At 39.2% G+C, this 22,280-nt stretch overlaps 1 protein-coding gene across 1 annotated transcript; it reads left to right on the top strand.

The window, feature by feature from the left end:
- Window positions 1-1,179: 1,179 nt before the first annotated feature.
- SLC39A12 (solute carrier family 39 member 12) lies at window positions 1,180-18,572 on the top strand. The gene is made up of 6 exons (XM_083407196.1): window positions 1,180-1,883; window positions 4,978-5,353; window positions 9,214-9,311; window positions 10,647-10,866; window positions 17,514-17,690; window positions 18,187-18,572. The coding sequence occupies exons 2-6, from the start codon at window positions 5,126-5,128 to the stop codon at window positions 18,325-18,327; spliced, it is 864 nt and encodes a 287-aa protein (XP_083263322.1). The 5' UTR covers window positions 1,180-1,883; window positions 4,978-5,125; the 3' UTR covers window positions 18,328-18,572.
- Window positions 18,573-22,280: the final 3,708 nt, after the last annotated feature.

A 22,280-nucleotide genomic window follows, 5' to 3' on the forward strand; every position in this document is an offset into this window, starting at 1 on the left:
AGGTTAGGGGAGAGAAGTATTGTCTGATCTAGTTCTACACATTTACACTGGCACATGGTACTTCTCTTATTACTCTGAAATGTGGGTATTATTCATGTAATCATTTCTGCATCGGCAGACTTGCCACATGTACTCCACCACCACTTCATTTTGTGCAGCGAGTAAGAGTCTTTCATAAAAAATGCACCCCATGGATCTAATTACAGAAAATATGCGCACAGCACACTGATAGCATAGGGGAAATCTGAAGTGTGCAGGTTTCATCCTTTATTCCTCACAATTGCTGTGCAATTGTAAGGCAGCTCAAAGCTCATTTACTAAGTTCGTCAAGATAAGTAGTTCACTGATTCAGTAGTGGCTGTTGCTCAGTAAATTGTGGTCCTCTATCAGAAAGCTGCACATTACCAAGGGGGCATTCATTAAAATATAATGTCCCACACTGCTGTGTAAATAAAACTAAACTCTTATGCTGAACTGCTGGCACATATAGAGTTGTTTCTGCTATTAGCCAAGAAGTGAGTATGATAAAGCTTATTAACATCCCCATGTTGTTCAGCTGCTGACAGTGATGGAAATAACTGTGCAATACAGAAATCTGGGGCCCTTGTTCATAGCAATGTTCTGCAACAGTGTGTGGAATGGTGGAAGAAGCAACATTGTTTATGCTTCCATTTAGACTTCAGACTTCACCTGAGTTCCCCCAATTCCTGTTTTCCCATGTAGAGCTAAGGAAGTATTTGTGAAGATCACCTTCACTCTTGCTCCAGTGAGAGCATCAACTGAATCACAGCAAATCTAAATCTAACTCATGGTGTTTACTGTATTAGCCCGAATATAAGCCGCACCTGCAAATAAGCCACACCTTTAAAATTCAAGGGGGGAGGGAGTCAAAATATGATGTGTGGAATTACTCCCGTGCAAAGTTCAAAATAAAATATATACACTCAGGCAGTAGAATTATTCAGTAATAGTTTACTGAGGTTCAAAAGCGCACAGGATCTTTCTGGATCCCCAGGTTCCAAAACTTCAGCTCATAAGAGTGTATCCAGTTACAGAAGCAAAACACACAGGATAACAGAAAGTAGAACCACTCAGGCAGGAGATATTGATTTGAACGTATTGCAGAACAACCCACTTCCCCAAAAAGATGGGAGACTTTTTGCAAGAAGGATTTTTTTGGGGGGGAAATGTACTGGGAAGAGTGGAATAACATTGGCATTGACCCAACATCATCTAACCTCCCTGTAAGCAAATCAGAACGAATGTTTGATAAATAGCCAATGTCATCTACTCTCCCTGCAAACAAATCAGGATGAATGTTTGCTACCGGTAAATGGGTTGCCTGGAAGGAGCCCAAATAATAAAAATGGATATAGAGATTTCTTTCTTAAGTTATTCTTACTTTAAGGAGTGGAGGAGGGCCTGGAATCTAGACATTCTGTGAATGAAATAGAAAGCATTTACATTTTCAATACTTTTTTTTCTTTTGCAGGAAAATATCATTTAAAAGATAGAAGTGCTTCTTGATTACTTTATAATTTTTAATGGATAAATTGTTCTGCAGATATGTATCTAACTAGGATATAGTTGCATAAGATATACACTTAAAATAGTTAGCTATATTTTACAATGTACTTTCTGAAACCTGCCAGGAAGAACTTGTACAAAATGTCTATCCACCTCCCTTGTTACCTTAAGTACAACTCTCTCCATAGCAACCAGAAACTTTTCAAAGCAGGAATAAACTAATCCTCTCTGGCTTGCAGAGCAGAGCCAAGGAATTTAAAAAACACTGGGCTTCCCAGCAGCTTAATACTTTGAGGGATTCAAAAGGCCACAAAGCTAAAGATACACAGTCCTCCCTTTTATCCCCCAGAGCAAAGGTAAGAGGAGAGAATTCAAGATGGGGGTTTCCTTCTAACATTTTTTCAGTTTTAAATCCTTTCCTGGTGCCACCCTAAAACTAAAACTATTTTTAATCATCAAAAGCCCTTTTTCAACATCCACACAGTTGTTAATTTGCCATCTGACTGTGCGCCAGGCACTGTTTTGGCAGGCATTATTAGCTGCTTCTACTTTTATAGCTTCTTAGCACTGCTTTATTTCGCAATGAAACCTACATTCTTTTACAGTAAATCAGGTCTGATGTTGTGTATAATAGGCATGAATGCTGTATGGAGGATGCTTCCAGTAAAGGGATGCATGCATACATTGATGTGTTTGTTTAGGGAAGCTTTTAATGTTTAATTTTTTGCTGGAAGCCACCTAGAGTGGCTGGGGAAACCCAGCCAGATGGGCAGGGTATAAATAATAAATTGTTATTATTATTGGCTACAGTAGGCCAAACTTCCTATTTCAAAGCAAAAGTTTGTCTTTTTATACAGAAGGTATATTGTATTGGGATGAAGGACATTTTATGAGCGATGTCCTTTGCCAGTGCTTTTTTTTCTAAAAAAATGTTTAGGGGTACTGTCATTTTCCTACTCATATTTAAATACTGCCCCCCAATGAGGCCACACTTAGGGGTATGCTTCCCCCTGCGTCCTCCCAGAAAAAAGCGATGTCCTTTGCGGTATCTGGAATTAGATATAGAATAAATTGTATGTCTATAGGAGTTTCCTGGCATGGGCACAAGCGAATCTTCATACATTTCTAATCATGTTTTGATAAAATTACATATTTGCAAGGTTCTTTTCAGCATGATGAGAACATTAATAACTTTAAGCAAAATGTGGTGTTAGTCTGCTATATATATATATATATATATATATATATATATATATATATATCATTTCCCTCTAATCTCACTGTTTTACATTCTTCACTACCACCACCATGTGTATGCAAGCTTGCTAATTCAGGATTACACTTCAGGCATCTGATGAAATGGATTGTGGCCCTTAAAAGCTTACGTCTTAGTAAGTTTGTTAGTCTGTTACGTACCACAGAATTCTTTGTTCTTTAAATTTAGAGAAAGAATGGTTTTGGATAATGAAAAGTTCACTGGTGTGATTTTTTTCTGCAGGGAGGAAAACTGCATGCAACTAGAAGCAGGTGTTTCCTCACATTTTAAAAGTATTTGTGTCTGTTTTTGGCAGTGGGTGTGTAGGTACAAACAATAAATGAATTTTAAAAATGATGTCATGCTCTATGGCTTAACTGCTAAACAAGAAGTGTGGAGTCAACCTCGTCTGAAAATCATACTTGTTGGTCCTCTTACATGGAAACTCATCTTCTGTCTATAGATGTGTAGAGACTAACTGATTTTTTAAAAAATGAGGAGGCAATGACATTCTACAAACGTGCAATGACATACTATCTTAAATAAGTGTTGTACAAGTGTTTGTACAGGTTCTATTTTGATGAAAACAACATGACAACTGTCTTCACTTTGTCTTTGGTTCTGAGGCCAATAAAGATAATCTTAAGTCCAATGTGAATCCAGTGTGTGTTGTAGTGGTTAGTGTCAAGGCTTCAGGGAATCCTATCCCTTTTACGGTGGGATGCCAAGAAGTGGAAAAACAAAAAGAGTTTATTCAATATTCAAAGAGAGAGACTAAGGAATGAGGTCTCTCTTAGTAAATGGCATTGCTGTAAGTAAAGTTCCACCACATCAGTTTCCCCTATTCTACGTCACCCCTGCGCTGACTGACCTGTGCTTTCTGCCTTTGAGTTTTCTGTTCTACCACCCTAAAGGCACACCTTGTTCTGGGAGAGTAGGGATCAGGAATGCTTTCAAGAGACACTGAGTCTGTTAGCTGTCTCTCCCCTGGTGCTTCTTCTTCCTGCTATTCCCCAATATTTCCCAGCTTCTCCCCTCTGTAGCCTCTGAACCTTCTGCAAACCACTGTTCTAAATCAATACTATCTTCCTCTTCTCGGGAAGGTGCTGGAATGGGAGGCACGGTTCCCACCATTCTACCTCAGTCCAGCCCCTGACAGTGTGTATGACTCAGTCCAGCCCCTGACAGTGTGTATGACAAGGAGAATCAAATCCAAATCCCCACTCAGTCATGAAGCTCATTGGATGATCTAGGGCATATAACTTTCTCACAGCCTAAGCTACGGATAGTTGTGAAGATAAACTGGGATGCAATTTCATGTATGCTGCCTTGAGCTCCTTGTAGGAAAGGTGAGACATAAATGTAATACATAAAGAAACTGGATGTTGCAGTATTATGTGTGTTTGTGGGAAGGGCAGAGCACTAGAACTGCAGTGACTGAGAAGTTATGATGAGGTGGTGTTCTGGACTGTACCACTCAGTCTGTGGGTGGGTGATCACATTTTTAATACAGTCCTATGCCTTTGTGAATAGAAAACCAGCACAACAAAGTGCTGGAATAGTGTTCTTCACCTTCTCTCATTTAGAAACATTCAAATCCAGAATACACACCTACAGTTTGAAGCTGTGTAGTGCAGAATACCACCTCATTCTTCCATAAATGTAGACCAAAGCAGAGATGCTTCAACACAGGTAAAATAGAACCTGCTGTTTTCTATTAGTTCAGAGGCTCATAGGTTCAAGCTCTTTGTTGTGACTGGAAGTGACTGGAAACTGGTACGTATGTACACTTGCAGAGCTCTTATACTAATATGCAATCTTCATTGAATTTTCCTAGTCCTCCTGACATTATGCAGTGAAAGAGAAACATAAAACCTTTTCATAAACTTATCACAGAAGCCTACCATTATCAAATTGGTTAATGAAGAATGGAGCAATTTACTACAAGGATTTTATTATGGTTGTTGGGGATGGGGGAGAGGAATGATCCATTTGAGTCACCCTTTTACTTTGTAATGCTACTGAACCATTCTACCCACAGTCAACTTAGCTTCCTGCTGTTTCCCTGCAGACCCCCACATTGTTCAGAAACAGCTTGTCGCTGCAAATCAGCTTAGCCAACCATATAAATCCTTCCAAACATATTGCAGCCACTCTAATTGAGGGTTCCCCCCTTTATTGTATAAATTCTTCAGGTTTCAAGTTTAAAGCTGTGAACTGCAAACCAGAATTCAACACCACCAACGCAAACACAGACTACGGGAGGAAATATGTTTCCTGACTACCTGTCTCATTCTTTGGATAGTATCTTTGACTTTTATATTTGGACCAAATACTGAAGGAATGCATCCTGATAAAGAACTGAAGGAAGACAACAGCTCTGCCTCTCACCACAGGTATCTGAAAGTTGATTTAGGTATCATGTCAGTTAACAACTATAGTGAACACCACCAGAACCAAAGAGGAGAAATTATCAAGAAAATACTGGAGAGAACTTTATGTCCACAAAGGATTGGGGGGGTGCAAGAGGACTGTAATCTGGTCAGTGAGTCAAGTGGTAGATGGAAAATTGTATGGATAACTTAGTAAGCACAGCATTTTCATGTGATTCACTTCTCATCTCAGCAAAGAAGGATTGTGTTGCTATTTATATATTTATTCATTTTATATGTTGTTTTCAACAGATGTACTATATTCTTCAGGTACATGTGTACATTTATTTGTTACCATTTAGTTTTTTCTGCTTCAACTGTAACACTTACATAGACACTAGAAAGGGATTCACAAACACTAAAATGGTTCTCTGGAACTTCCTAAGCTATTTTATTTTGCAGAGCTAAATATATAACCAAAATTATCTTAGATCCATTTGCCATTTCCTGCAAGCCTCAAGTTCAAAATGTTGGTAATGTGCCGGTGATTCAGATTAACAGTCTTTTAGAATGTCATTCAAATAAATGGTATTTGGATGAAAAGGATGTCATCTAGTTGGGCCCTTAGAGTATACTGCCTATTACAAGCATGTCCTTTCTGTCTGTCAGATTTTGGAGGGTATAACACCTGTTCTTAGACTTTTTAAAAACCAATGTAAGACAGTGTTTAGAGCAAGGGGGCATTAAATATGTGGCTGAGAAGGGGCATGATCTAAGGAGAGTCCCAAGGGCCAGAGTTCTGAAGGGCTGCATTTGGTCCCCAGAACTAAGGTTCCCCACTGCTGGTATAGAGCATTTAGACATGGTAAGGGGTGTGGCCATAGAAGCCAACTCCTAGGGGCCAAGGGGTCTTCGCTCCCCCAATAAAATATTTGAGGGGCCTGGGTCCCCCCCCCCAAAGTTGATGGGTATTGCCATTCAAATAGGGTGCATGTGCCGCATCATGTGATTGATTATGCAGGGTGGGGCTTACCCCTCCTATTTTATTCAAGGGGGCACCACTGGGTGTGGCTGAGGAGCAGGTGGGAAACACAGGTTCAAATTCCAACACAGCTATGAAGTTTACCAGATAGCTTTCAGCAAATTCTTCTTCTGCTGCTTAAGCATTAGATATTAACTCCCAAAATGCAACAATAAAGAAAGACCTCATCACACAGTTTTTCTACCTCACTACTGATGCCACTTCCAGAACCCTGCATCATAACCTAACACCATGGCTGCTAAAACGGTAGTAGCCAGGAAGTGGTAGCTGTGGTGAAAAAAGCAGGTACAAGAGTAACTGGGGTGAAGTCTAAGGAGAGGAAAGGAAGGAGGTCAGCACCAATTTTCAGCCCAACAAACAGAGATAAACTTTAAGAGGTGCTTGAACAAATTGCTTCTGTTTACAGAACCTCTCCAAACTGCTAAATGCATTTTGAGTGTGGTATATTCTTCATCAGATGTAATAACCAATTGTTCCCTTCTGGGAAGGGAGAAAATGAAGAAGCGATGAATCATAATTGCATTTGCACATACTTTGCATGTGGTAAGTCCCTGGTTCCAATTTTATGTGTTTGTTTTTCATTTAAAGATCAAGGAGCAGGCGGTGTGAGAAAATGGTGCCTGAGTCCGTGAAGAGCTACTTTAAGCCAGAGTGGGCAATACTGAGTTTAGATAGTTGATAAAAGGCAACTTCTTTTAAAGAGTTTTTCTTTTTAGGCACAGCAAAGGGTTCTGATGAGGAGCAGTGGAGGCTGATCCATAAGGGCAAATGGATAGGATTGCCATATTTCAAAAAGTAAAAACCAGGACACCTAAAAAGATGCTGACTTGTCTAAGAAATTCCTCCCCAGAAATTAATTTCACCTTTGAAATCCCCATAATGTCTGGAAAAATCTGGATATAATCGCAGCCCTACAACCCTCTCCAGCAACGTAGTTCTGCCTTCAGCCAACCTGCCTTCTTATTTATGATTAGTTGCTGCCATCTTCCTCAGCCTCAGCTTTGTCCCTGTAGAACTCAGCAGGGAGCATGATGGTGACAAAACTAGAATTAGTCATTGCCTTTGGCTCCACCTGCTGTTGGTCTCCTTGCCCTTAGCTCTTATAAGTCCCAATGGACACCAACCACTGATGAAGAGTGTGCTAACAAATCAGAAAACTTGGAGTCTTTCTTTTGGAGTATACCTCTGTTGGCTCATCCAGACTCGCCTGCTTGTTTTGCAGCAAAACTTGCGGGTAACATTCAAGACCTGAGGCAGTAATGTGTACCCTTTCTAATATTAATTGAGATTTGCTGCTGAGCCGTGTTTTAAATTTTATGTGGGGTTTTTTTTTATTCATAGTGCCTTGAACCAGCCACTTTGAAATTAGTTGCAGGAGGAGATTTAGAAGTCTATTTTAGTGAAGAAGTCTATTTTAGTGAAGAAGAATGAAACTGAAGATGTAGTGGAATCAAAAAGGAAACATTTAAAAATATCTGAATACCAGGTAAAAGTAAATTGAAGGAATGCACAGGTAAAATGATGAGCAGATTCTTGTACTGTAGCTAGCTGGTACGCACGCATGCCTAAAGTACAATGGCAGCTACAAAGGGTATTACCTTTTTTTTTTTTTACACCATCACTTTTTTTTAATTAAAATCACTAAACACATTTGATGGGCAGTGCTGCCCAAACTTCAAGGATATGGTGAAACATGAAATCAACACAAAGCAATGAAGTTCATAGAAAATGAAATTTGCTTATCAGCTTTATCAATGAGCTTTTCAACTGTATGTACTGTAGATGAAAAGCAGTGGCAAAAGTGGGCATGAACTGGAAATTTAGAATGCTGGCCAAACCTTGCATTATTTTCCATAAGAACCTCATCCATTTTATGTCTGTCAGGATGGGGCAAAATCACCACAGCAATACTGTAGTTGGAAATGTATTCAAAATATCTTTCCTGAGGCTGGGGTTCTATGGATCAACTCTCTGCTAGTTAATCTGTTTTATATCTGACTGCTAAAAGGTTTGTGAATTGCTCAGTATCTAAAGTGAGTAAAATAGCTTTCTTTTATATAATGGAGAACATCCCATTCTCCTTGATTAAACATTCAATTTAAAGGCCAATTTGCAGGTTCCTTTAGACTGCATGTGATCATCACAAAACAAGAAGCAGGATTATTAAACTGGCTGTTAGAATTAATATATGTTGCTGTTGAACAACAGCCACAAGCCTCATTCTCCCCCCAACACCAGAAAAATGTAGTTTCCCCAATGTCTGGGTGCCCACAATGATACTATTTAATAGATGTTGCAGCAGCTAGCAAGCTTTCTCATTGTAGCCATCCTGAAAGGGTAACAGATAGTTGCAACAGTAGAGAGGCCACACTCATTTGTACCTGCAAGAATTTGTACTCCTGTACTTCTGAATTCTAATCTCTGTGTTCATCACTACTTCCAACACACATAGTTTGTACTTTTGCATTGTAGACTGATACTCCTACAGATGACCCATTTATTGTGCATTCATTTTGGTTTTCTTGCACAAAGCTTACGTAGAAATTAGACTATCTGGTCTTTATTAAGCATTCATCCTGATTTCCTTGAATGGTGTTTATATACCTTTCCACTAATCATTCATTCACCCCACACTTCTAAGTGCATTTCCTTGTCATTTTGCTAACAGCAATAAGCCTGGTTTGTTTTTGTTTTGTTTTTAAAAAAACACAACTGGATTTGTTGTGCTAGGGCAGCACAGCACTTTAATCCATTTTAATTGTTCAACTTGAATGCTTCTTGCAAAATACTCTCAGTCAGGAGACAACTTTAAGCCCCATTTATGAAAATGCTCTCATGTGTCTTTTGAATATCATTATTTGTACTACAGTGTGATTAAGTTAATTAAATGTTACCGTATGTTTGTATATTTACTTCTTCTTTTTAACATCCTATGAGCGTTTTGGTGAATGGTGGTAAAGGAATCTCTTGATAAATAATACATTAAAAATACTCATCCAATTTTCTTCTGTTTTCAGTGTGTACACATAAGGGTTCTGGAAAGGAAAGCTGCTTTTCTGAACATTAGTAGTGCTGATGAAAGTACCATTCCCCAGCAGGGTGCTGCCATTCTCAGGTTGGCCCTGCATGGCCTGCATGTTTACCTTCACCATAAATTCTTCAAACAGTATTAATGAACTCCATATAACAGGTAGATTTCCAAATATATCTTTGCTTTCATATCTTTGGCTGGGGCTGATGAGAACTGGAGTCTATTATCTGGAGAGCCTCCTCTCTGTACTATAGTTTAACCCTCATAGAATCATACCCTCAAACCAAGTAAACAGGGTGAAATCAAACTGTCTTATCTATGGGATTAAATTGGCAGGAATAAGACAAAAAACAAGATTTACATGGTTTCTAGGTCGACTAGTAATTCTGAAAGCATCTTTAGAGAGAGCCATTTTTTCTAAACACACTTTATTCTTGTTTCTCTTAATTGCCTCATTAATGACATGAGCATCTTCCTTTGAGAAAGTAATTGCTAAGAGTGATATATTTCATGCTGTTACTAAATTGTATCTTCTGTTTTTCACACTTACATAAAAAACATTATTTGTCACTAGTAACAGATGGTAGAAGTTTTTGCAACTGCTAATTAATTTAAGAAACAAAATTTTATTCCTTCAGATAAAATGCCATACAATTAGGCCATCAATATTCAAGAAAGTAGTTGATAAAATAAAAGCCATTAGAGACCAAATAAGTTTGCATGAAAAGTCAGGTATCTGAAGAAGTGTGCATGCACATGAAAACTTATACCCAGAACAAACTTAGTTGATCTCTAAGGTGCTACTGGACAATTTTTAAATTTTTATTTATTTATTTTGATACAATACATTATTTTTCAGGAATAAAAAAGTGATATGACTTTTAATCCATTCTCCACCTTGTCTCATTTCTCACTATTTAACAGTACAACGATTGCATATACTATTTTTTAATGTTTTGAATGAGCATCGAGGTAACAAAAGTACTGATTCTGTCACCTTTTCTCTACTTGTAAGACGCACATATATTCAAGCATTACATTTGCCTCCAATGGTTTAGTGTATTATCTTACATTAGGCATAGCTAACATATAATCTTCAGATTCACTTGATCCTGTTTTCCCAATTTTACTTTGCCTACTGCAAGATGACCTGCTCATTTGTTCAGCCTCTCTGCTTTGCTTTGCTGTGCTGTGCTGTGCTTTGTTTCATCTGCCTTACATCACAGTCTTGCCTAATCCTCCCAGCATATATGAGCTCTGACCTATGGTTTGTACCCTGGGTCAGGCAAAAATCCTATTTAATGGAAATGCTGTTGAAATTCATGGAACTCACTTTCACTTTATGAAGTGCTTCTTTGCCCCCTTTTTATTTGACAATTGGATTTCAAAATCTGAGCTTTCAAGTTAATTTAACAACAGAAATGCAAGAATTATTTTTAGCATTGCTTTCATCTTTTCTTCAATACAATATGGCTATAGCACTCTTGCAGTTTTACTTATGACAACTGGATCTATGTTTGGCACAACTCTCATTCTATTTAATTCCTGTCAAGAATGTTACACCCTCATTTTACAGCTATTTGTGGGGTTAGCTGTAGGAATTCTTTCTGGAGATGTCCTACTACATCTTATTCCACAGGTAATATTTGTATTTCCTTAAGTTTCAGTTCTTGCACATTAAAACTGCTGATTCCTTCCCCAAATAAATACATTCTACACACGCACTAAACTTCAGTATTTTATGATTTGTCTAGATGCAAGGCAGAATTTGAGTATTTTGTAAGTCAGGTAAGAGGGAGGGGGCCCCTGACTTTAAATATGTTTCAAAATATGCTGGTAGGTTTTTGTTTTTGGGATGTTATTGCTTTATTACATTGTATCACACTTTTGTTTAATATTGTATTTTTATTTCTCAGTTTTATTGTTATGTTGTATTTCCCCCCCCCCTAAACTATTTAGAGATGATTTTAAGTATTAAGCAGTATACAAATATATGAAATAAATGGATGTGAAAACAACTATACAGAAATGTGGAATAGTCCTACCTCCACCATTAATTGAGCCAGAGTCCCTCCCCATGTGGAAGAACTCTCCACATAAATCAGCATGGGTGGAAAGCCTTTCTCTATGCCATCCAAATAGTTGAATGACAGGGAAGCATTGCTGCTATAGGTGGCAGGAAGTGTAGACATGGTGCGTGAGGCTATCCCATTGTTTCAAAACATGTGAGGGGTACATGTGAACTTCCCACTTGTTATACCTCACTTGTTTATATCACACTACCTATATTTATCATTTTTCTTACACAATAATGCAATCTTCAATTTATCATGCTGCTGCATTGTACGACACATCTTCCACTACTAGTTCCACAAGAGTTCATTGAACCACACTGATACAAATTCACTCCTGGTTCTCTGGATTATAAGAGTATAACTTGTCATTAAGCATTTGGAATGGCAATTCTACCTCTATGTATCGAGGTAGAAACAAGTTAAGTGTAGGTACATCAGTCACTACAACCCATACTTAACATTTATTAACTCAACCAGGATGTTTAAGGATTGCAATTCCCTTAAGTTATTTTTAAACATTGCCCTTAATTTTTTAAATATAGAATCAGAATATGTTGACATTAAAACATTTCCTGTAATTAGCGAGTGCCTCCAAGAATTCTGCAATGTAACAATGCAAGTATATTCCTTAGAGGCAAGGAGGACCAAGAGATAAAACCTGCCCCATGTATTAAATGGATTGTTGATGATGAACTAGGACATAGTTTTATCTTCAACAATTGGAAATACACCAAAAGGAAAATGTACAAAGAAAAATGATTTCTCTCTGCCAAATCTTCTAAAGCACACCATCAGGACAATGATCACAAACTAAACTGGCCTACAGTGCAATTAGTATATGTATATCTACATCAGGCTTCCTCAACCTCGACCCTCCAGATGTTTTTGGCCTACAACTCCCATGATCCCTACCTAGCAGGACCAGTGGTCAGGGATGATGGAAACTGTAGTCCCAAAACATCTGGAGGGCTGAGGTTGAGGAAGCCTGGTCTACATGGAAGTAAGTCCTTCTGACTTCAGTGAGGCTTAATCCCAAGCTTTTGTGTACACAATTGCAACCCTAATGATTTCAAGCAACTTTAGTAAAATAAACTACCATTAATATTTTAATATGTGTAAAACTTTATCAAGAACTGGGGGCTGCATCCCTGCTTGCTTTATTTGCCAACTCCACTTAACCTTCTCACCAAAGCCACCCACTCCTTTCTTCATACCTTGCCACAGACATCCTCAATCTCCTTACTCCTTGACAAAGACACCCCCATCCCTGTGCTCCTTCTTCAAAGCTACCTTCCTTCCTTTAAACCTTGCCGAAACTACCACCTCTCCCCTCCCCTTAGATCTAGTAAAACCTCCACTTGGTAGCCTGGGCTACCCAACTGTCTGGCTGCTCACTGACTGGCCTGGGCTGCTGTTCCTTCACAAGCCTTGGATACCCACCTGCCCACCCACCAGCCTGATATGAATGCTGCTAATTAGATGGAGACATAAGCAGTTTCAAATACACATGTAACCATGTGGACAAGCCCATGGTCAACCAAACTATTGCTGTCAGGGACTGGCAGGGCTCTGACGAGCGTGTGACGAAGGCAGGGGAACTGAAGGCTGATTCAGGAGAGGGGGCCAGTGATTTGGGGTTTGGGGTTCTGGGGTTAGCAGTTTGAAAGCACGCCAGTGCAAGTAGATAAATAGGTACCAATGCAGTGGGAAGGTAAATAGCATTTCTGTGTGCTCTGGTTTCTATCACGGTGTTCTGCTGTGCTACAAGCAGTTTAGTCATGCTGGCCACATGACCAGGAAAGCTGTCTGTGGACAAACGTCAGCTCCCTCGGCCTGAAAGCGAGATGAGCACCGCAACCCCATAGTAGCCTTTGACTGGGCTTAACAATCCAGGGGTTCAGTTCTCTTTACATACTACATAATCACATTCTATGCTACCCATCATGGCTATAAAATGACATTTTCCGTTAAATTATGGGTATTAGGGGTGGCTAACCACGGCTTATAGAGCATATCTGCCCACCAATATTTTTGTCACTTAAAAAAACCAACTGCCGTTTTTCATCCCACCCTGCGATGTCTTGATGCCATAAGCTTTTTTGTGGAACCTTAAGGACTTAAATTTTGACCATTTAAAAAGAAAAAATAATTTAATTTCACAACTCTCAATTCTCATTACAAAATTTTGATCCAGGAATCAAAGCTATATTTTGATTCAGACGTAAAAATGAATCCTAGCGATTCAGGATTGCCATCTTACAACACAAATGTATGCATGGATCAGATTGCAATCTTAATGAAGGATGCTTAAAATTTGGGTTAAGAGAACCTCCCCCTGCCACACACACAACATATCTCTGTCATGTAATACCTTGAACCTTGCAGAAGGAGCCAGATACACGTCATATTTTTCAGTATTTTTATCCACAGAGGTGTATGTATTTCTGTTGATTGTACCACTGCAACTGTTTTTACCTATTTATTGTGCTTTACATTTTGTTCTTAGAGTTATTTTAAAACTCTGAGCTCCTCTGAAAGTCTTTGAACTAATGGAGCAGGATGAATTAATGTGTAACTAGGGATGGAAGAGAAATTTGATTCAGTTCCCACTTAAAGGGATCTAATTCATACTTTCATACTTTCAAAAACACTATGTGAACCAAAACAGAACCATCCTTTAGTAATTCTCTGAATTTTGCAATTCAGTTCTTCAGCCAAGTAATGTGTACCAAAATGTACACATATTATTGAAGATAATATACAAAAATGAATTATATTAGGGAAAACTATGTTGTAAAAATGTGTACATTAGGAGAAATTTACACAAAGAACCTGATGAATTTTCAAAAGGATATATTTTTAAAAATCATAAACTGATGTGGAAATTTGGAGAAATTAAGACTGGAAAAATAAGAAACTGAAATTGACAGATTCACCCATCCCTATGTCTAACTTCATTTAGCCCAGATGGAAACAAATAGGTATATAACTGCATCTCGTAATGATACATTTCAGTTTCCTTTAATCTAGGAAATTTCAAAACATGACCCCTAAATGCTCTGGTATGATCCTTAGCAGTCCCCTGGCATATAGGACTTGCTATCCATTTCAGGGATGGCATAATGCTGTCTTTTCTTCAGGGCTAGTTTCCATGCTATTATCTTAATCCATCTTTGGCTGTTTCTGTGCTGTTCAATCATCATACTCTAATAACATAAAACATATATTAGGTAACAGAACAGTAATTTGCTTCAATCTAATTGTGCCTGCATTGGGGATAATTCTAAGAAAGTGTCCTCCTTTATCTCATCATCTCTCTCTGCATCAAAGAAATAGATATGTGAGCTTTTTGCTTTTTTTGCAGTTTTGACAGGAAAGGCTTCCAACTTCTGCATTTCTAGTAGCTGAAGAGCAATGCTATGGCCCAGTTTAAGGTTGACAGAGCATACATAGCTACAACTTCTAAGGGTGCTTCCAAACAATGGCTATTTTTAAGTTTTAAATTTAGACTGCACATTTATAGTTGATTAGGTCAACCTCAACAAACCTGCCCAAGCCCCCAAATAGGACTTTTTTGCAAAAAAGAAAGTGACAGGAAAGCTTGAGATTTCATTGAAGCATTAGCTAAGCTCCCTGCTAACAAATCAGAATGAATGCTCAATAAACAGTCAACATTATCTTATCTCTCCATAAACAAAAGCTCAATAAACAGGTCATCTAGAAGTGATCCAAGAGTTATTACATTAGAAGTAGAGTGGTTGCACAAGTGGCGCATCTCAAGACTGTGCAACAACTGGTTCCTTTAAGGACTTGTGTAACACCATTTTTCTTATTCAAATGTGGATTTTTACACTAGAACCTCCTTTCCGGCAGCCAGGAGTGAGATTTAAATCCCCCAATGGATTGTTACAGGTCCAAGCACTGAATATTTTACCTAAGCCCTAACCCTCCACCTCCTTAAAAAAAATTACTTATAGTGTGGATTTCTTCTGAAATGGATCTAAATTTACAACTATACATATAAATCAGCTTTAAAAAAGCTCAGTTTTCTATCCTTATATATCTTTTTCTTCTCAGTCTCTTTGCTACCTCTTCTTCTCCAATGTCCTTATTTTGTTCTTATTATTTTGTATTTGGTTTCCGTGTAAGGCAACAACCACTTGATTCCCCATTTTAATTTGGGACATGCATTAAGCAGACTTAGCATACTGTCACTTTTTCCAGCTTAAGAAACTGACTACAAGCAGTAGCCATCTATATACAGGTTACTTCCATAAGCACTTATTTTACTATTTTCTATTATTAGCAGCTACCCATAGTAAGTATGTACAGTGGTACCTCGGGTTACATACACTTCAGGTTACATACGCTTCAGGTTACAGAGTCCGCTAACCCATAAATAGTGCTTCAGGTTAAGAACTTTGCTTCAGGATGAGAACAGAAATCATGCTCCGATGGCGCGGCGGCAGCAGGAGGCCCCATTAGCTAAAGTGGTGCTTCAGGTTAAGAACAGTTTCAGGTTAAGAACGGACCTCCAGAACGAATTAAGTACTTAACCAGAGGTACCACTGTATATGGAATAGAGTACCATCAACTGAATGGCTTTTGCTTAATATTGCAGTACTGGTCAATGATAACAATGATTTCTCCTGTTTCTCCATGGTCTATCTTTAGCAAATACAGTAAAGTCATGGAAAACAAATTGTTTTCCATCTAGTCTGGGCTTATTATGGTGCTCAGCAGCCCCATAACCCCTGCATGCCAAAGTACAAAATGTTAAGGCCATTTAGTTCTGTCTTTTACTACAGCCATTACATATACATATACATACACATATACATAATCTATCTCAATAGAACAGTCTCAGATGTGGCATGCTAAGACTTTGACCTAGCTAATGTGCATAGCCATTTTCAAACTTAAAGTGATAAAGAGAATCTTTTATTTTCATGGTACTCTTGTTCTATGCTCTAATGTGCTTTTCATGATTTTTAAATGGATATACAAGTTGACATCTAGGTTTAGTCTGTAAGTTGGCAAAGAAATCTAGGAAGCCTGCCAATATTACCAAGCGTGAAGAACTACCAGAAAGCTAGGGGGGGTAAGTTCAGAACCAGGTGAGGGTAGTCAATGGGTGGGTCTAAAACCCCTGCTGAGTTAGAGACTTGTTACTTGTTACTTGTTACTTGTGTGATTGATAGATCCAGCTAATCAATGTTGAACCCTAGAAAGTGAGGGAGATAAGATTTGCCCCACTGGCAAGATCCAGTTCCCCATGCCTGCTATAGGTGATCTTTCAGATGACCTTTAAAAACCAATGTGCAAGATCAGAACTGGGTCCTAAGCTTCTAATTCCGAACATGAATCACTTCTTAACAAGGACCTGCAGATCATGTGGGATATAGTAATATGATTCTGCATCACATTTCCAAGTGAGAAAGACTGGGAAATCAGAGGGAAAGCACGCACATTAACTTTTGTCAGCGAGCCAGGCTGGAACGCTAGGAACTGAGATCCCTATGTAGTTATTTAAAACAAAATGGGATGTGGGTGGTGCTGTGGTCTAAACCACAGAGCCTAGGGCTTGCAGATCAGAAGGTCGGCGGTTCAAATCCTTGCGATGGGGTGAGCTCCCGTTGCTCAGTCCCTGCTCCTGCCAACCTAGCAGTTTGAAAGCACGTCAAAGTGCAAGTAGATAAATAGGTACTGCTCCGGCGGGAAAGTAAACAGTGTTTCCGTGCGCTGCTCTGGTTTGCCAGAAGCGGCTTTGTCATGCTAGCCACATGACCCAGAAGCTGTCTGTGGACAAACGCCAGCTCCCTCGGCCAGTAAAGTGAGATGAGCACCCCAACCCCAGAGTCATCCGCAACTGGACCTAACGGTCAAGGGTCCCTTTACCTTTACCCTTTAAGAACAAATTACAGTACATTACATGCACGTTTACTCAGAAGTAACAAGAGGACATACTCCTTAGTAAGTGCATTTAGGTTTGCGCTGTTATGCAAATATAAAACCTTCTTTGGCCAGAACATACCCTTGCTTCCCCCCAATTTTCAGGCATTCACATAAAGAACGTAAGGGAAAGGTGATTTCAATGTCACATATAGAAATGGTGTAACATTTTGCACAGAAAGGTCCATCTTAATTATAGCCACTACTGTGAAACAGTACCAGCCTTTTATGGGCTAATTAATATTTTATGTCTCTCTTCCTCTCCTTAGGAGATTTTGCAGTACTGTTAAGTACAGGTCTTTCTTCAAAGATTGCCATTTTAATGAACTTCTTAAGTGCTCTAACTGCTTTCATAAGACTTTACATTGGCCTTTCAATATCAAAAGATCCTTGCATTAATTACTACACCACACTGACTTTCTGTCAGCGTCCAACAGTTGGATAGCTTAGCTCATAAATATGGCGCTGTACTACTGGATCAAGTCTCTGGATGCTTCTGGACTACTGCTAATTTCGGGTAGGATTCAATTATGTAACAGCAAATGTAGGTTGCACAATTAAAGTTGATTTGCAGCTCTTGTGTACCAAACCCACTTCCAACCAAAATAGGACTTTCTGCTTTTAGGAAAGCGTTCATCAAACATTCTTTTCTTGGAAGGATTCCTTTCAAAACTCTATGCATGTAAACTTCCAGTAATTCTTTATAGTGATGGCGTAAGAGCTGAAATCTCGGAACTGTATTTCTCATTTGATGAAGTTGAAAATATGCTCCAAGCTTACTACAGATTTGAATCTTATATTTAGAAACCTTGGGTTTAAAAGTCTTTACTAATGAAGTTTGTCATGTTTCCCATAAGACTCAGCCTGCCCCACCCACAGTCCCAGATATTAATATATTTGGCTCTCTTACTGCTGCCTCATTCTTTTTTTAGCTTCCTGAAATGACTCACATCCAGACACAGAGGCCCTGGTTGATGTTTCTGCTACAGAACCTTGGATTACTATTAGGCTGGTTCTCCCTCTTGCTTCTAACTATATTCTTTCTAACCTTCTCACATTGTACATGGACATGACTTGTAGGCTGATGCCAATAATGGATCTTTGGATTGCAAGCATTGTTTGATTGCTTTTGGTGCAGAAATCAAGATCACATTGAACTTATGATAGGAAAGAAGGAATGAGATGTCAAGGAGATGAGTAAATATATGACCTTTAGAAGAAATCTGAAAACAGCCTTGTACAGGGAAGCTTTTTAATATTTAATGTTTTATTATGTATAAATGTATGTTAAATGCTGCCCAGAGTGGCCAGGGCAACCCAGTCAGATGGGTGGGGTACATTTAATAAAATTATTATTATTATTATTATTATTATTATTATTATTATTATTTATTATTATTATTATTATTATTATTATTATTATTATTCCAACTCATGACAAGTGGCAAGCATGGTAACAGAGGACTGGAGCTAGTGAGCTTGTTCCCATCATGCAGCCTCCCTTCATGTGGCAATTTAGCCGTCATTGTTAGTGCCTGAAGAGGTCTGCTAACTGTGCAGTACAATCCTGTGGATTTCTACTAAGGCTACTAAGCACAAATGAGTTCCTTGGAACATTCCCAAGGAAGTGTGTATATGATTGGTGTGTATAGGCTTACCATGTATGGAAGAACCATGTATGGCAACTTGAGCTCCTTAGCAGAAAGGTGCAATATCAATGTTAAAATAAATAAATATGAAAATGAATTGCACTGTGAAATTGGTCATTACTTTCATTCGGCAAATCACAGTTCCCATGACTCTTCAAAATAAGCTCAAAGTAGTATCAAATTAGTGATGAAAATCACAGTTCCCTCTTTTTAATTTGTAACCAATTTGGCAGAATAAAGTATTTTCCAGTATGGTGGGAAAGCAGTAGCTCAGTAACAGAACATGAATGTTCCCAGGTTCGATCTTTACTATCCAGTAGTTTATAGTAGTTTATTCTAAGCCCAATCATGAGTCAAATCAGACACCAATGATATAATTGGGTGCACAACTGTGCCAGCCCTCACTGAAGTACTTGAACTCCCAGTTTGATGACTATCAAAAAACTTAAATGCTTAAATAAGAATGGTACATAAGCAAGGTACTGCTACAGGATACAGCAGGTATACAAGAAGCTAAACGCAAGAAAGATGGGAAAGTTGGGAAATATGGAGGGCACAAGGAGAAGGGGACGACAGAGGACGAGATGGTTGGATAGTATTCTCGAAGCTACCAGCATGAGTTTGACCAAACTGCGGGAGGCAGTGGAAGACAGAAGTGCCTGGCGTGCTCTGGTCCAAGGGGTCACAAAGAGTCGGACACGACTAAACGACTAAACAACAACAACAAACACAAGCTAAGACATTGACCTAACATGTGGCATGTCCCCATAACCTTCTTTTTGAAGGATGGGGTGGGCACAGCACTTAGTGTGGCAAATGACTGGAGTCCCAAGACTAGGCAAGTAAATGGGCATTCCTCTTTGTGGGCTGGGCTTGCAAGGTCTGTTCGTAGTGGCGCCTCCAGCTTCTAGTCACTTTAATGCAAATCCTGGAAGAGAATGTGAAAAAAGACCTCTCTTTCTCTTGGAAGGGATAGGATTTACTTGGCTAGCTGTTTTCCATTAAGACGTTTTCCAACAAACCATGGTGTTGAGTGATGAAGTAAAATAGATTCTCAGAGTATAAATGATATGTATGACTAATGACCTAGGGTTAAGAGAGCAAATTGAATATACTTTTCATATAATTTATCCTGGTGTAAATGCCCCATCAAATATTTTTATTATTCCTTCTCCATTTTATTTTATTTCAAGAATATAGGGAAACCAGTCAACATCTTTTTCCCCGTGCCAAGAGATGCATATGGCTACCCAACTGGTTTGGGATAATAGAACTTAATGATTCCAAACTGCATGCCTAAAAAGACAATTTTGAATCCATCAGTACAATGAAAATATGAAGCTTTTTAGCATATGCTGCATTTGAACTACACACATATCCATGCTAAACCAATCTCATTTTCTTCTTCATGCATTCTTAAGCTGAAAGGGTTATTTCATAGTGCTGTGTGCATGTTAAACTGTATACTGAACCTTCATGAAGAACAGCAGATCAAACAAATGCAGACAGTTGTAATAAACCAGAACCATTTTATTGCAGTTTTAATAACGATGTTTCAGGCTGATTGCTCAAAAGCTGCCAAGAGCCCTCGAATAATAAAATTGGAAACATCTGATCTTTCTCTCTTGACAAACCTATCTGGCCATGTTCACAATACCTGAGATATTTCCAGAACTTGTTGTGGAACATTCAACCACTTTTCTATGCAAAACCCATTTGTGATAATGCCTCAGAAGGAAATTTTGTTGTGGTTAGTGTCTTGTGCCATTGTGCTTAGGCCATTCAGATGACCCAAGACATGAAGCTTAAACTCTAGTAAACATACAGCCCAAAATGCAATTTTAAAAGAAAAATCTGCTAATGGAACACTTGTATGTCTTCTTCAAAATGGAACTACCGTATTTTCCGCCCTATAGGACGCACTTTTCCCCCTCCAAAAATGAAGGGGAAATCTGTGTGTGTCCTATGGGGTGAATACAGGCTTTTGCTGAAGCTTGGAGAGCGAGAGGGGTCGGTGCGCACCAACCTCTCTCGCTCTCCAGGCTTCAGGAAGCTATCAGCAAGCCTGGGGAGCCCGCAGGAGTTCCCGCAGGGCTCCCTAGGCTGCAGATAGCAGCCTGCTGCATGGAGCGCGGGGCGGGCAGAAGCAGAGCGCCCCGCGCTTCGGGCAGACAAGCTCGGGGGGCAGCGTGGAGGCGCAGCGTGTCTCCCCGCTGTCGCCCGACATGGTTGAAGCACGCTTCTCCCCGCCGCCAGCCCCGCAAGCTCGGGGGACAGCGGGGAGGCACAGCACGCCATCCCGCTGTTCCCCGACCTGTTTGGATTCCCCAACCTGGTTTGGGGGGGGAATAAAGGGGGAAATTTTCCTTTATTTCCCTCCAAAAAAACTAGGTGCGTCCTATGGACCGGTGCGCCCTATGGGACGAAAAATACGGTAGTTAAGACACCTCTAAACTACCTGGAAAGCTGAAAACAGAAAGCATGTAGTTTATGCCACATTGCCTATAGAAAAGTATGAAAGACAAAATCTCTCCTTCTAAACAAGCAGGCAAAAAAAGTACCCTAAAAAGGTTACATTGTTTCTACTGTAGCTAGAAAAATTTGGCACAAGTATAATCTATAGCATCCTAATTACTAGAGTAAGTCTGAAAATTTGGTATTTTTACAACTGACAATCCAAATGTGAGACATTAATATTACTTCATAACATATTAGCATTCCAGTGAAGTTGAAATCAAGTGACATTTTGTAGTTATATAGCCTACTTTACAGCAGACAGCCCCCTTTTGAAGACATCCTGTATGAAGGTCTGATTGGCCCAAGTCCAGACAAAGAATTCTAAGGGGGATTGGGAGCCATCAACAGTTAGTACCTGGATAGTACCTGAGCAGGTAACTTAGTCACTATTTCCCCCATTATAGAGTGCTGCATTTTTAACAGACTTGTAGTAATTATTTATAAGTTGGCTCTATAATGAAAAGTTAGCATATGTAATTTTTATGCAAATCTATGCCCTCTTCTGACCTCTTTGTTTGGAAATGCATTTCCTCTTTTGGGGCCATCCTACATGAAAGAATATGTGCTGCTAAGCAAATTTCATTTCCCCCTCATCCTATTAAAACAGACTCAGAGACACCAGAAGATTAGCCACAGCAGCTTGAACACCCCATGGTGTTCTTCTTCAGAGGAAGAAGGCTGTTCTTGTAGTCAAGCCTAGGTGGTTGATGAAATAGAGGAAAAGGTGCACCATGTTTTTTAGGACCCACCAACTGACAGCATTGTCTTACATGCTTTGGGACACAGCTTTGCTGTGGAGGGAGAAGTTACACTGAACTGAGCTGTGAGCTAATGTGTGTGTGTGGACTGTGGGGAGAGCG

This window comes from Podarcis tiliguerta (genome assembly GCF_965153285.1).
Source record: "Podarcis tiliguerta genome assembly, chromosome: 12".
Taxonomy (NCBI): domain Eukaryota; kingdom Metazoa; phylum Chordata; class Lepidosauria; order Squamata; family Lacertidae; genus Podarcis; species Podarcis tiliguerta.

What these genes read in the sequence shown, in the direction of transcription:
- SLC39A12 (XM_083407196.1), top strand. Translation starts at nt 5,126, where the DNA reads ATGCATCCTGATAAAGAACTGAAGGAAGACAACAGCTCTGCCTCTCAC. An exon ending in TACTACATCTTATTCCACAG is followed by an intron (nt 10,867 to 17,513) that starts GTAATATTTGTA and finishes ATGTCTCTCTTC; the next exon opens with CTCTCCTTAGGAGATTTTGC. An exon ending in CTTTCTGTCAGCGTCCAACA is followed by an intron (nt 17,691 to 18,186) that starts GTTGGATAGCTT and finishes TTCTTTTTTTAG; the next exon opens with CTTCCTGAAATGACTCACAT.